Genomic DNA, 13,338 nt, shown 5'->3' on the forward strand with positions numbered 1-13,338 from the left:
AGAAGAGGAATGTACGTGCTAATTTACATTTTATGAAGGTTATTCTGGCTGCTTACCATGAGAAGGTTGGAATTTGAAGGTGTAAAAGGAGGGGTGCGGAGAGATCAAAGTGACTTAGTAGGCTAGGCTGGTAGCGAGGGAGATAGAGGAAAGTGCATGAATTTGAATTGGAGACATACGTTGAAAGTAGAATCAATAAAGACTTTTTTATGTTCCAACAATGTGACTGCCTTTGGTTCTTTAGTTACCTTCCATAATGCTGTTTTGTGTCTACTGTTTTCTTTCCCCTCTCCTCTTATGTCTAGCATGCAGACTCCCATTTATCTTTCAAAACCTATCTCAGAATCCTTCACTATCATAGCATTATTTTGGCTTATTTATTTATTAAGTTTTTATTAATTGCTTTTCTAGTTTAATCAGTTGTAATCAAACTTAGATTACAGGGTTAAGAAGTGAATGATTGATTATGAAATTGAAGTGTTGCAAAGGATTTTCATGTTAAACATAACTGAACTCCCAATCAAATCTGTGAGACTGCGTCCCTGCCGCATGTCCTTACACAAGAAAATAATTGTCCTCTAGAGGGTGCACATTACAAAGCCTCTGTGGTCAGATAAAACTGGTTTTGTACTAACATCAGACATACCCCTCCATCTGCTGGTCACAGGAAAAATTCATCTTGTGTTCATATATTTTTGATCTTTCTAGCACTATGCTCACTATAACTTTTTTCATTCTTTGGCCTTTATGAAATATTACAGATTTTTTTTGTGAGTATCTTTAAAAAAATTTACTCAGTATTTGGATTTAGAAAGAACTCTAATACTGTGTGTCTTTTTGTGTTTACTTCCATGTACTATTCTTAATATAACAGTCAACTTGCCTTTTGGAATAACTTGCAACTGATGGAAATACTTTTGTGTCTTAAAACAGTGATTTTCATTATACTAATCTTTATGTTTTATAATCTTCATCATTAAATTGAATATCTTGGAACTATTTTAAACTCTTTGTTGACACAACTCCACAAAATAGCTGCTTTATTCCAATTTTCCTTTCTACTTTATTGTTTCAGTACTTAGAGGTGAATTTATGTGATAAAAGTCATATGAAGTTATATAAATTCATTTTCTTCTGATTTGTTATAAAGCTAAAGTATATTAATATAACTAAATAGCTATTGAGTAAGTGGAGTGCACAAAAAGCAAATATTCTTATTAATATACAATTATATTTAACTATGTATATATGTAGCCATATATATATATGTGTGTGTGTGTATATATATATATATAGCTATGTATATATGCTATGTGCATATTATCATCCCAGGTAGTTAGGCCATATTATAATAATGAAATTTAGACTTAAGGAGTAGAGAAAATTACATTACAGAACTTAAGATGAATAATTAGCATTTATGTAATAATTAGCATTTACAGTGATTTTTCTTGGGTTCCATGACCAACAAAAGGTTAACCACAACAGAATTGGGGCTCATTAACCCATTATTTCTTTGCATTTTGCTTTTCTGTTAATTCTGTGGAAAGTGTAGTTTTGATCTGAAAGTAAGTGATTCTATTCTCTCCACTTGATTTTGACTTTTTTACTTTTTTTTTTAAATAAGGATTAAGTATCAGTTACATTTTACCTATGTTTGCAAGGTTGTTTTGTGCAAATGTATGGTTTTCCATCTTAACAGTATTCACTTTTTACAGGGCAGTGTGTGGGTTTCTTTTTCATTGCAGTATCTCTTTCTAACAAACAGGAATACTCTGAAGATAGTAACTCCGAGCCAAATGTGGATTTGGAAAATCAGTACTATAATTCCAAAGCATTAAAAGAAGATGACCCAAAAGCAGCATTAAGCAGTTTTCAAAAGGTTCATATTTTTTCTGATTGATTCTGTGTCTTAAAGTTTATTTTTTTAAAATGATGTCTTAGATCAAATAAGTTCCAAGTGATTTTATCTCAGAAATGTGTTTTGGATACTGAGTGGTAATCCTATAAATAAGTTTGCATTTATGCAGCACATGCAAATATTTCAAAATGGATATCCTGTTTTTTCTAATCAAGCTGTCTATAGAGCAGGGCCATTGTCCTGAAAAGCTAGTGTGGTTCTGGACAAAGGAAATCAACATGAATGATCAATAGGTATTACCCCTGCAATTTTATTCCTTCTTCGGGGACAGATCACACAGGTGTGGTTTCAGTGTTAAGTAAGGTGATTTCTTGACTGTTGATACGCTTTTGGATTATTCTTATCAATGGATTATTCAGATGGGAAAAAAAAGGATTTATGGGACTATGTAATAGTCAAGTAGTAGTTCTTAATATTTGATGAAGAAACTTAAAAATTAGCTCACTTATCCTTAAGCGTTTTAAGACTCGTTTCCTTTTTAAAGCCTTTAAAAAATGGCATTGAGAAATGTAATTCTTGGGGAAACCTTCTTAATTCGTATGATGGAAAACTAATTCAAAATAGACGTTGTCATTAGAAAATAACATTAACATTTTTGTTAGGCTAAAAATGTCTTCTATTTTTTAGGTTTTGGAACTTGAAGGTGAAAAAGGAGAATGGGGATTTAAAGCACTGAAGCAAATGATTAAGATTAACTTCAAGTTGGTAAGATTTGTTTTGAGGGGAATTAAACTAATAATGAAATGAATTCTGTAGGTAAAAACCACATGGCAGCAAAATGGCATTATATCTACCTCTTTAAAATAATTCTGTTGATACATTTCCGTATTTAGCCTAGCTTTCATTTGTGACTACCACAATACTAAGTAAAAAACATTCTGCAAAGAAATCAAACTTTTTTGAAAGCTTATCCTTTAGATACTCAGACAGTGTTTGGCTTCCTTATTAACAGGACTTTTCCAAAAACTGTTGTTTATTTTGGAATTTTAAAATTTTACTTTGTATTATAAGGAGTTCCTCTTCCACTGATAAGGACAAAAACCTTAGCATTATTCTTGACTCCTCTCTTTGTCTCTCACCCCTCAAATAATCCATTGGTAATTCCAGGTGTCTTTATATCTTTTAAAAATATATCCAGTATCTGACTGCTGCTTAACCATTTTTATCTCTATTACTCTGGTTCAAACCAACATCATCTCTCACCTGGATTATTTCAGTAGCTTCTTCTATCCTTGCCTTATTAACAGTCTATTCTCCACAAGCAGCAGGGTGATCCTTTTTGTTTTTGTTTTTGTTTTTGTTTTTGTTTTTGTTTTTGTTTTTAGAGTGATCCTTTTAAAATGTAAGTGAGACTGTGTCATTCCTTTGCTCTAAATCTTCTAATGGTTCCCACTCTCCTTAATAAAATCCAAATCCTGGGGTATCTGGCTGGCTCATTCAGTTAAGTGTATGACTCCTGATTTTGGCTCAGGTCCTGATCTCATAGTTCGTGAGATCGGTTTGTGAGTTCAAGCCCTGCATCAGGTTCTGCACGGAGAGTGTTGAGCCTGCTTCATATTCTCTCTCTCCCTCTCTGCCCCTCCCCTACTCATGCACCCTCTCTCAAAATAAATAAATAAAACTTAAAATAATAATAATAATAATAATAATAAAATAAAATCCAAATCTTTACCATGACCTATAACACCCTACATCATCTTACCTTTTCTGATCTTATTTTCTCTGTACGGCTTCCTTGCTGTTCCTCCTGTCATCCTAAGGATGCGCCTACTCATAAACACTTGTATTTGCTATTTCCTCTGCCCCAAATGCTCCTCTGTAATAGTCGTATGGCTCTTTTCTTCATTTGATCAGATCTCTATTCGGTGTCACCGTATATCAGGATGGCCTCCCTCTGGACCACCTTATGTAAAATAGCATCCTTCTCACCATCACTTACATTCATCTTACCCTGCTGGTTTTTTTTTTCTTTGAATATATCACTGCTTAATTGCCTTTCTGCTGCCCTCATCCCCATGGGTGGTAAGGTCCATGAGAGCAGGACTTTGTTTTATTCACTGTTACATTCCTACCACCTGTAGTAGTGGCTGGCATTCAGTAGGCACTCATATATGTTGTAGAAGTTCTAAATAATCTGGAACTGTCATGACATTGTACCTTCATAGAATTGGTAGTCTTCAGGAGTGCAGGGTAGAGGTGGAGGGGGAAAAAATGGTTAGACAAGAGGACTAGTGACAGGCGTAAACCTTAAAATCACTAAGGGTAGAGGAACTTTTGAGAAGCTTAGAGAGCAGAGGTAAACACTTGCTTCTGTGGCAGATGAAAGGATAGCTGGTAATCTGTTACCACTTTCTTTTTCTCCTGTCTCTAATTTCTCATATGTCTCCTCCCTGTCACCATTAACTTCTCTGTCCCTTCTGTTTGAAATTGAACTCCCTGAACTGACTGTTACTTTTGTCCAGGTAACTTCTGCTAATCTTGCATCCTGTTCTTCTTGCCATATTCTCACTTTGGCATCCTCACCTACCTTTAGTAATAGAAGCCCTCCATGACATTTACAAAAACTATCCACAAAATATTTTAGCTCATTCTTCACCCCCCAAAATATCAAGACTATTCAAAACATTTTAAACAGTAATAAGTATGTTGTCAATTGCTTTTAAGTATCATTAAAAAAGGAAAATGTCTGTCTTGCGTTTACCCAAAGAATATGTTGCACAAAGCCCTTGTGCTTTCTTTCCATTTATTATTTGTGAAAATATTAAACACAAATACATACTATATTTAAATCAATAGCTTAGATATGGGAGAAGCATCAGGTGTCTCAAGGGATAGAGATTTTGATTAAGTAATTTTAGTGACATTAGAACCTCATTGTTCAACTCTTAAGATTCTATGATTTGAGGGGCCCCTGGGTGGCTCAGTTGGATAAGTGTCTGACTTTGGCTCAGGTCATGATCTCACAGCTCGTGAGGTTGAGCTCCGCGTTGGGCTCTCTGCTGACAGCTCAGAGCCTGGAGCCTGCTTCAGGTTTTGTGTCTCCCTCTCTCTCTCTGCCCCTTCCCTGCTTTCACTCACTCTCTCTCTATCAAAAATAAACATTAAAAAAAAATTTTTTTTAAGATTCTATGATTTGAAATAATACAATAGACCCTATAGAAATCGACTTTCTTAACATACTAGCAGTAGTTTAGTGTTTGAGCCCATTTAAATATATGCTACCCATAAAACTTGATCTTACCATTTTACCTTGAGCCAAGATGGTAAGCAAGTAAGGGAAAGGATTATTTGTATTTTGTGTTATTTTTCCCTGCCTTCCTTCTCTATCTTTTATTTGCTCAAACAACATCTGTGAATAAGTCGTGTTTTATAAGAGTAGTTTGAGCTTCCGCCCCTCAGTTTCTAGTTGGATTCAGAATAGGACCCATGTTGCCGTGTGAAGGTTTTGAGCAATAAAAAGTTAGAAGGGTTTTGTTTTCAACTGCTCTGTGTTAACTGCTGCAATTTACCTGATCTTCCTGTAGTCTTTAATTACAGTAACAGAATTATTGAAAAATGAGCTTTAAAGTTATTAGAGTATAAAGAAATGAATTAAAAACGAACTTTCTGCTAAAATCCTATTTCTAATTTGCCTTTCGCCATAAGATATGTTCTGTAACTTGGGTTTTAACATTACTAGGATATTACCTATTATTTACCCTCACATGGTACTGACATATTTGGAAATACAAGTGGTTTGATTTATATATATATATATATAACTACATGTATATATAACTAAGGTTTTTCCCTTGTTCTGTCCATTTTTCCCCCCACCCCAACTACTGTTTTCTTTTTTGTAATTCCATTCTTGCTTAGGTTTCAGGGAGTCTTCTCATGTTTTTTTTGTCCCTCATGCTGTATCCCAGGGCAGGACATAGTCATAAGCAGGAAAATTACATTATCATTTTTCATCCTAATAAACACATGTGGTCGTTAATCAAGAAAAACACTGTATCTGCCAGTGTCCTACCTCCCTGATTAAAAGTGGAGTAGAACCCAGTAAAAAGAGGGATTAATAGCAGTTGGAGATTGTCGGGACTGTGGATTCAGGTTATTAGATTAGACTCATAAATGGACTTCCATGGTATACTTTTTTTTTTTTAATGTTTGTTTATTTTTGAGAGACAGAGAGAGTGAGCAGGGGAGGTGCAGAGAGAGGGAGACACAGAATCCAAAGCAGGCTGCAGGGTCCGAGCTGTCAGCACAGAGCCTGATGCGGGGCTCGAACTCACCGAGTGTGAGATCATGACCTGAGCCAAAGTCAGATGCCCAACCAACTGAGCCACCCAGGCGCCCCTTCCATGGTATACTTTGAGGGATGATAGGCCATTCGCCAAAATACTTAAGTGATTGAAATTTCAGGGGTAATTCCTTATTTCCTCTGATCTCTCATGTTTTCTTGGAATAACCACAGTAGTGCAAATAGTCCTGCAAGGAATAGCAACATTAGCTATATCTGCTATTGAGTAGAGCCTTGGGTGGGAGGACTTTTCTCAATAGTGGGATGAGTACCTGGGCTTGAAAAGTTTCCTTCACCTCACATTTTACTGTTGAACCAACCAATAATGAATGGAGAAAAGAAACATACCGCTGTTGTTGGAGAACTTTCTCATCAAGGGGTAAATCTTCAGAAGAGGATATAGCTGATATCTGTGTAGTTGAGACCCAAGGCATTTGAAAAGTTGGATTTATTTGTATTTTTTGGTTTGTGAATATTGTAGTAGTTCTTAAGATTTCAATAAATGTACAATGAGAACATATCTGAAATTTTGAAAATTTTTAAATTGTAGTCTTTCATAGGCTAACTTCATAAATTTGGTTCATGTGTCCCAGTGATTTAGAAATTTCAAATTTAAGCTAAAATGTTTATAGCGTTTCTGTCATACATACTTTATCGTAAAACCTTATTTTTCAATTATGTAGTAATATGTACTATAATCTTAATTGTATAGAAATTTTCGTGCATAAATACATATCTAATAATGCATTTTTCTTCCCTCATAGACAAACTTTCCAGAAATGATGAACAGATATAAACAACTATTGACCTATATTCGGAGTGCAGTCACAAGAAATTATTCTGAAAAATCCATTAATTCTATTCTTGATTATATCTCTACTTCTAAACAGGTTAGATTCTGGTTGTTCCTTTTAGTACTTATCAATGTGTTGTTATTTATACTAAAGTCTTTGTTCTTTTTTTTTTTTTTTTTTTTTTTAATAAGATCTAGAGGTTCTAGTTAAGCAGTTTTGCCAGTCAGTAAAGTGCTTTAGAAATAATGTACTCTATATTGTTTTCTTATAGTACTAATTATGCAATATTAAAAGGTAATAAGTAGCTTAATCTCTTCAAATAATATCTTGAGATACCAACATAATCTGCACACAACTTTTGTAGACTTAAACTCCCATACAGTTACTATTATAGTTTGTTTCAACAAACTCCATCACCACCTCAGTTAGATTTGTGTAGATTTGATTAACTACACATCCTTGAAGGGATACCCTGTACTCATGTTAGTACTTGGCATTGCCATTAGGTGTTTAGTAAATTCTTTTATAAAGAATGGGTGGATGATGGAGGACAAAAGGAACAGTTAATGATGAAGAAACTACAGTGGACCTTGGGAATGATAGTGCTTTTGCTATTCTAGATTTTGGTTATTAAGAAAAGCAATGATGATGTTATTGTATTGCTAAGGGAATTTTTAATTGGATTGTTTGTTCATATTCTTTTAAGCAACATAGTCCTAAGTTTCAGCTTTCTTAAACCATGGTATTTTAGCACAAGAAGTATTCTCTGTCATTTAGGATTTCTTAAAACATTTGATATTTTTTGTGTTCATAATAAAAAATGTTCATCTCAGAATCTCTTTGATTCTTTTCTACTCAATGTCATTTTTATTTCTTGAGGTAGTTTATTACTTTTATGCTTTATATCTAAAATATATGTAATGGAAATAGAGAAAAATAAACTTAAAATTGACCCTTGAACAACATGGGGGCTAGGATGCCAACCCCTTGTCCCTCCTACCTCACAGTTCAAAATCTGCGTATAACTTACTCCTCAAAAACTTAACTACTGGGGTGGCTCAGTTGGTTGGGCATCTGACTTCATCTCGGGTCCTGATCCCATGCTTCGTGGGTTCGAGCCCCGTGTCAGGCTCTGTGCTCATAGCTCTGAGCCTGGAGTCTGCTTCAGATTCTGTGTCTCCTTCTCTCTCTGCCCCTCCCCTGCTTGCATTCTGTCTCCCCAAAATAAATAAATACTAAAAAAAAACAAAAAAAAAAACAAAACTTAACTACTGATAGCCTGCTGTTGACCAGAAGCTTTACCTGTAACATAAACAGTTGATTAACATACTTTGTATGTTATGTATATGGTATATTCTTACAATAAAGTAAACTAGAGGAAAAAAATGTTATGGAGAAAATTATAAGGAAGAGAAGATACATTTATGGTACTGTACATTTATGGGTACTGTATCAAAAAAATCCGTATATAAGTGGACTCGTGCAGTTCAAACCCATGTTGTTCAAGGGTCAACTGTATATGTTTTATTAAAACATTAGCACTTAGTGCCACTAATTCTAGAGTTGTTACATATCAAAGGGATTTTCTTAAGTGAGAAAATATTTTTTGGGTTTTAAAACCAAGTCTCCTCAAAACATTTTTGGTACACTATAAATGTTATGCCAGATGTTAGTGGGGGGGATTAATTTTAAAACTTTAAGATTGTGTGTTGCCTCATGCTACTATATGTAAGCTTTTTGTCTTTTGAAAGTACGAATAGGTATTGGGTGGGGGATACTCAGCTTATTCAGTATGCCATCAGCAGTTGTGAATAAATAGGCAGCCTTTTCTGAAAGTATTAAATTTTCCTGTCCTCGTGGCCCTCTTACCTCTTGATCCTATTAAGTAGAGATCTAGAGAATCAGATATTCAAACAAAGGCAGAGCCCAGTGTGTGGAGAGGAGGGTGGGTGGGGGAGCTTATTGTAATGCAAAACAAAGGGTAAGTTCCATTAAAAAGTGTCACACTCAGACTTGTGAATTGATGGTGTTTAGACATAGCTCAAATTGTGCTAGATTTTTCCCTCTACCCAACCCCAGCACTTTACCAGTAACCTAAGAGTTGTGTAGTTGAGTTACTTGATAGGTTACATTTATAGAAGAATTTTTGAAGGGATCTTACTTTTCTTTGTTTCTTTAGCTACTTGCCTAATGTTTGCCATGTGGTAGGTACCAAATGAGAGTTTAGTGAATAAGATACACACTATTAACAATAGTACAAGTAGTTCAGTGTGCATGCCATTCACTTCCATCAATATAAAATGAGTTATTAGATTGGAAAGGACAAACCTACACTATTAGAGCATTAGATATTTTCTGGGTTTTATTTTTCAAAAACATTAAAAACAGATCTTGGCACTTTTTACAAATTTGGTCTCTATTTTGCTAAGGTTTTGTTAAATAGTAGGATGTCACAGACATTCGGAAACAGATAGTGTATCTTATGTATTATTAAAGTTCAAAGATGCACTTTTAGTTTGCTCAAATTAACTTTATTAACAGGTACAAATTTGCTGTTTACAATTATAGAATTCTGATTTTTTATGTCAGATGGATTTACTGCAGGAATTCTATGAAACAACACTGGAAGCTTTGAAAGATGCTAAGAATGATAGACTGTGGTTTAAGACAAACACAAAGGTAACAATTACAGTTACTTACATTTTTTTTTTTTTTGAAGAGTGGGAGGGTATCCTTAATAAACTCTCCTAAAGATTCATACCTTTTTCTTTTGAAATCTTTTAATTTCAATAAGTATGTTCTTTTACAGCTTGGGAAATTATATTTAGAACGAGAAGAATATGGAAAGCTTCAAAAAATTTTACGCCAGTTACATCAGTCCTGCCAGGTAGCATTCTCTTACTTTTTCTTAATATTTCTTTATAATAAAAAAGCATTAAAAAATTGTATTTGAAACATTGGTTTAGGGACGTTTTTGTTCAAACATCATCCCAAAAATAAAATTTGGTAAATAAGATACGAAAAGGCTCATTAAAAAAAGAATTTCTTATTTATTTTGAGAGAGAGAGAGCGTGTGTGCATGAGCTGGGATGGGGCAGAAGAAGGGGGAGAAAGAAAGAAAGAAAGAGAGAGAGAGAGAGAGAGAGAGAGAGAGAGAGAGGAAGAGAGAGAGAATCCCAAGCTGGCTCCACACTCAGCATGGAGCCCAACGAGGGACTCGGTCTCACAGCCATGAGATCATGACCTGAGCCAAAATAAAGAATTGGATGCTCAGCTGACCAAGCTAGCCAGGTGCCCCTAAAAAGCTCATTTTTTCTGAATATTAAATTTCTTCCTGTTTTAATCCTAATTTCAGCCATTATTTTTGTGGACTGAGACAACAGATACCAATAAAAAAATACTCTAGTCACTAATATTTACTAAGAATAAGAATAAGATAGACCCTGTGAAAATTAGAAAAAAATATTAAAGACATATATAATAAAGATTTTATATTCAAGTTTATAATATATGAATCTTTTGTAAAAACTCTCCTTTAGAACTTCCTATGATGCTAGAAACATTCTGTTTCTGTACTGTCCAATGTGATAGCGTCAGCTACATGTCATCAGGCAGTTAAATGTGGCTGAGTTTTTGATTTTGCTCAATTTAAATTTGAATAGCCACATGATCTGAACAGGGCACTTCTATAACTTTTTAACTATAGCTATAATTTGTGTTTTCTTTTTTGTCTTGATCAAAAGCTATTTGATAATTAGTTTAAAGTTTGTGTGAAAATACTGTTTTAAATATTTTTAAGATCCTCCAGTGCCTTGTACTATTATTTTAATTATATACGTTATTTCTGTGCATGGGAGCAAAGTTGGTCAAGAAAGTGTTCTAAATTAATCACCTGCATGTATTTTCATTAATATTTTTAGGTTATTTTAAAAAAGAAAGTGCTTTTATTTCATAGTAGTTTTGCTTCATAAAACAGATTAGTTATTTATGATCGGTTTCTTATGTACACATTCTTGAGAAAGTTTAGTCTGATGCGTAAACTGTGAGTTCAATTCCATGTGAAGTGGAAATGATAGAGAAGCCGTTTCTGAATGGAAAAGGATCTTCTATCCGATTGTAAATAACATTATAATATAGCAGAGATGTATGCTAATCTGTGGGGTTTTTTTTTTTCCCACTTATTTTGAGAGAGCATGCAAGCAGGGGAGGGGCAGAGAGACATGGAGAGAGAATCCCATGCAGGCTCTATGCTGACAGCACGATGTGGGGTTCGATCCCACAAACTGTGAGACCTGAGCCAAAATCAGGAGTGTACACTTGACTGACTAACTTAGCCGTGCAGATGCCCCTATGATAACCTAGATGTACAAATTGTGTCTTACATATCATGTATTTTACTCTGGCTGTGATTCATTAGTGAATAAACAGAATTAAGTTGGAAGAGCAAATAAATAATAAATTTTGGCTTTGTGTATGTCAGTGCTTGATATTTATGATTATCTGACTATTGCCCATATGCTATTTTTCATGGCCTGCATTTTGTGGGCTTTTGGTCATTTTTCAAAGTTGAACCTTTGTATTCCTCTGACATCCCTCAGCAGAGTTAGTGCTTTTCTCTTCCATTCTTCTGGGCACTTGGCTCATGCTTCAACTAGAGTCATTTATATTGTAATTTATCTGTTGACAGAGTAATCTTCTAGCCTGTAAACTTTGCGGGGCTAGGAACTCTGGCTTATGTAACTTTACATTTCTCCAAGGCAGACCCAGTGCCTGATACCAGGAAGGCACTTGAAAGTGCTTTGTGATAAAATCACAGAATATAAAATTGTGACGATTTGGGGAAGACCATAAAGAACCTCCTAGATAGAAACAAACATTATAACATTTTATACATTAAAAAATTACTTCTGGTTACTTACTCCTTATTGAATGACTAGAAAATCCAAAAGATGTGTGCTTTCCTTTTTGGCTATTCAAGTTAGTGTTCTTGGTGTTCTAGATCTCAAACGTTGTAGTGCATTTTCACACAAAATTCATATTATAAATGTAAGGATCCCAAGCTAACTCAAATAAAAATGTCTAGATTGTGAATTCTATTTTGACTAAAGTTCATTATTTGCTTTCCTAGACTGATGATGGAGAAGATGACCTGAAAAAAGGTACACAGTTATTAGAAATATACGCTTTGGAAATTCAAATGTACACGGCACAGAAGAATAACAAAAAACTGAAAGCACTCTATGAACAGTCACTTCACATCAAGTCTGCCATCCCTCATCCACTGATCATGGGAGTCATCAGAGGCAAGTTTTGTTTGGAGAAGGGTGGGCAGTGTCCCAGGAAGTTGTCATTGTATATGACTGAATGACTAGGAAGGTTGTTCATGTTATAGTGAAAATAATTGGCGAAGTAGTAAAATCATTGAAATGATCTAGTCTTAGAAAGAAATTAGGATGAAATTTTGTCTTTTAAGATTTTACATTAGTGAAATATTACTAACAGAAAATTTACCATTAGAAGTCCTATTCTTGATGGGCACCTAGGTGGCTCAGTCAGTTGGGCATCTGACTTTGGCTCAGGTCATGATCTCACAGTTTGTGAGTTCGAGCCCCGTGTCGGGCTCTGTGCTGTCGGTTCAGAGCCTGGAGCCTGCTTCAGATTCTGTGTCTCCTCTCTCCGCCCTTCCCCCACACATGCTCTGTCTCTCTCTGTCTCTCAAAAAAATGAATAAATATTAAAAAAAAAAAATTTAAAGAAGTCCTATTCTTGAATTGTAATGATGTATATAAAATTACCTTCTGCCTCAACTGAGAATAAAGATTTGCAAATGCTTGTTTGATGTTTAATGAAGAGCTTGCTTTTTAGAAAGCATCCTGGGGCCAGTATAGAATTAAAAGACTGGAAGGCCACTATCACAGTTTTCATGTGATTTTTATCAAGTATTCAGTCTTACTACAGAACTGAAAATGCCCTCTTTTATCCTATTTTATTTGCAGAATGTGGTGGTAAAATGCACTTGAGAGAAGGTGAATTTGAAAAGGCACACACTGATTTTTTTGAAGCCTTTAAGAATTATGATGAATCGGGAAGTCCAAGACGAACCACTTGCTTAAAATATTTGGTGTTAGCAAATATGCTAATGAAGTCAGGAATAAATCCATTTGACTCACAGGAGGTATGCGTGTGCTCTAAATATTCATTTCTGTCAGCTATCTTTTGTGGAAGTAAATGTTAATCTTTCTTTGTGTTAATTGTTTTTTGTTTTGTTTTTTTTAACTGCTTAGGCCAAACCGTACAAAAATGATCCAGAAATTCTAGCAATGACAAATTTAGTAAGGTAA

The 13,338-nt window shown here is 34.6% G+C and overlaps 1 protein-coding gene across 2 annotated transcripts in view; it reads left to right on the forward strand.

The window, feature by feature from the left end:
* COPS2 (COP9 signalosome subunit 2) overlaps window positions 1–13,338 on the forward strand; it is a 31,304-nt gene that overhangs the window by 9,843 nt on the left and 8,123 nt on the right. Inside the window, exons 2-9 of one of the 2 annotated variants that reach the window (XM_042942089.1) lie at window positions 1,769–1,882; window positions 2,549–2,626; window positions 6,968–7,093; window positions 9,566–9,676; window positions 9,807–9,884; window positions 12,126–12,300; window positions 12,994–13,172; window positions 13,282–13,334. In XM_042942089.1, the coding sequence (XP_042798023.1) occupies window positions 1,769–1,882; window positions 2,549–2,626; window positions 6,968–7,093; window positions 9,566–9,676; window positions 9,807–9,884; window positions 12,126–12,300; window positions 12,994–13,172; window positions 13,282–13,334 (914 nt within the window). The remainder of the gene's footprint in view (window positions 1–1,768; window positions 1,883–2,548; window positions 2,627–6,967; window positions 7,094–9,565; window positions 9,677–9,806; window positions 9,885–12,125; window positions 12,301–12,993; window positions 13,173–13,281; window positions 13,335–13,338) is intronic. The other variant, XM_042942090.1, reaches the window with a different exon arrangement.

Source organism: Panthera leo, chromosome B3, assembly GCF_018350215.1.
Source record: "Panthera leo isolate Ple1 chromosome B3, P.leo_Ple1_pat1.1, whole genome shotgun sequence".
Classification (NCBI taxonomy): Eukaryota; Metazoa; Chordata; class Mammalia; order Carnivora; family Felidae; genus Panthera; species Panthera leo.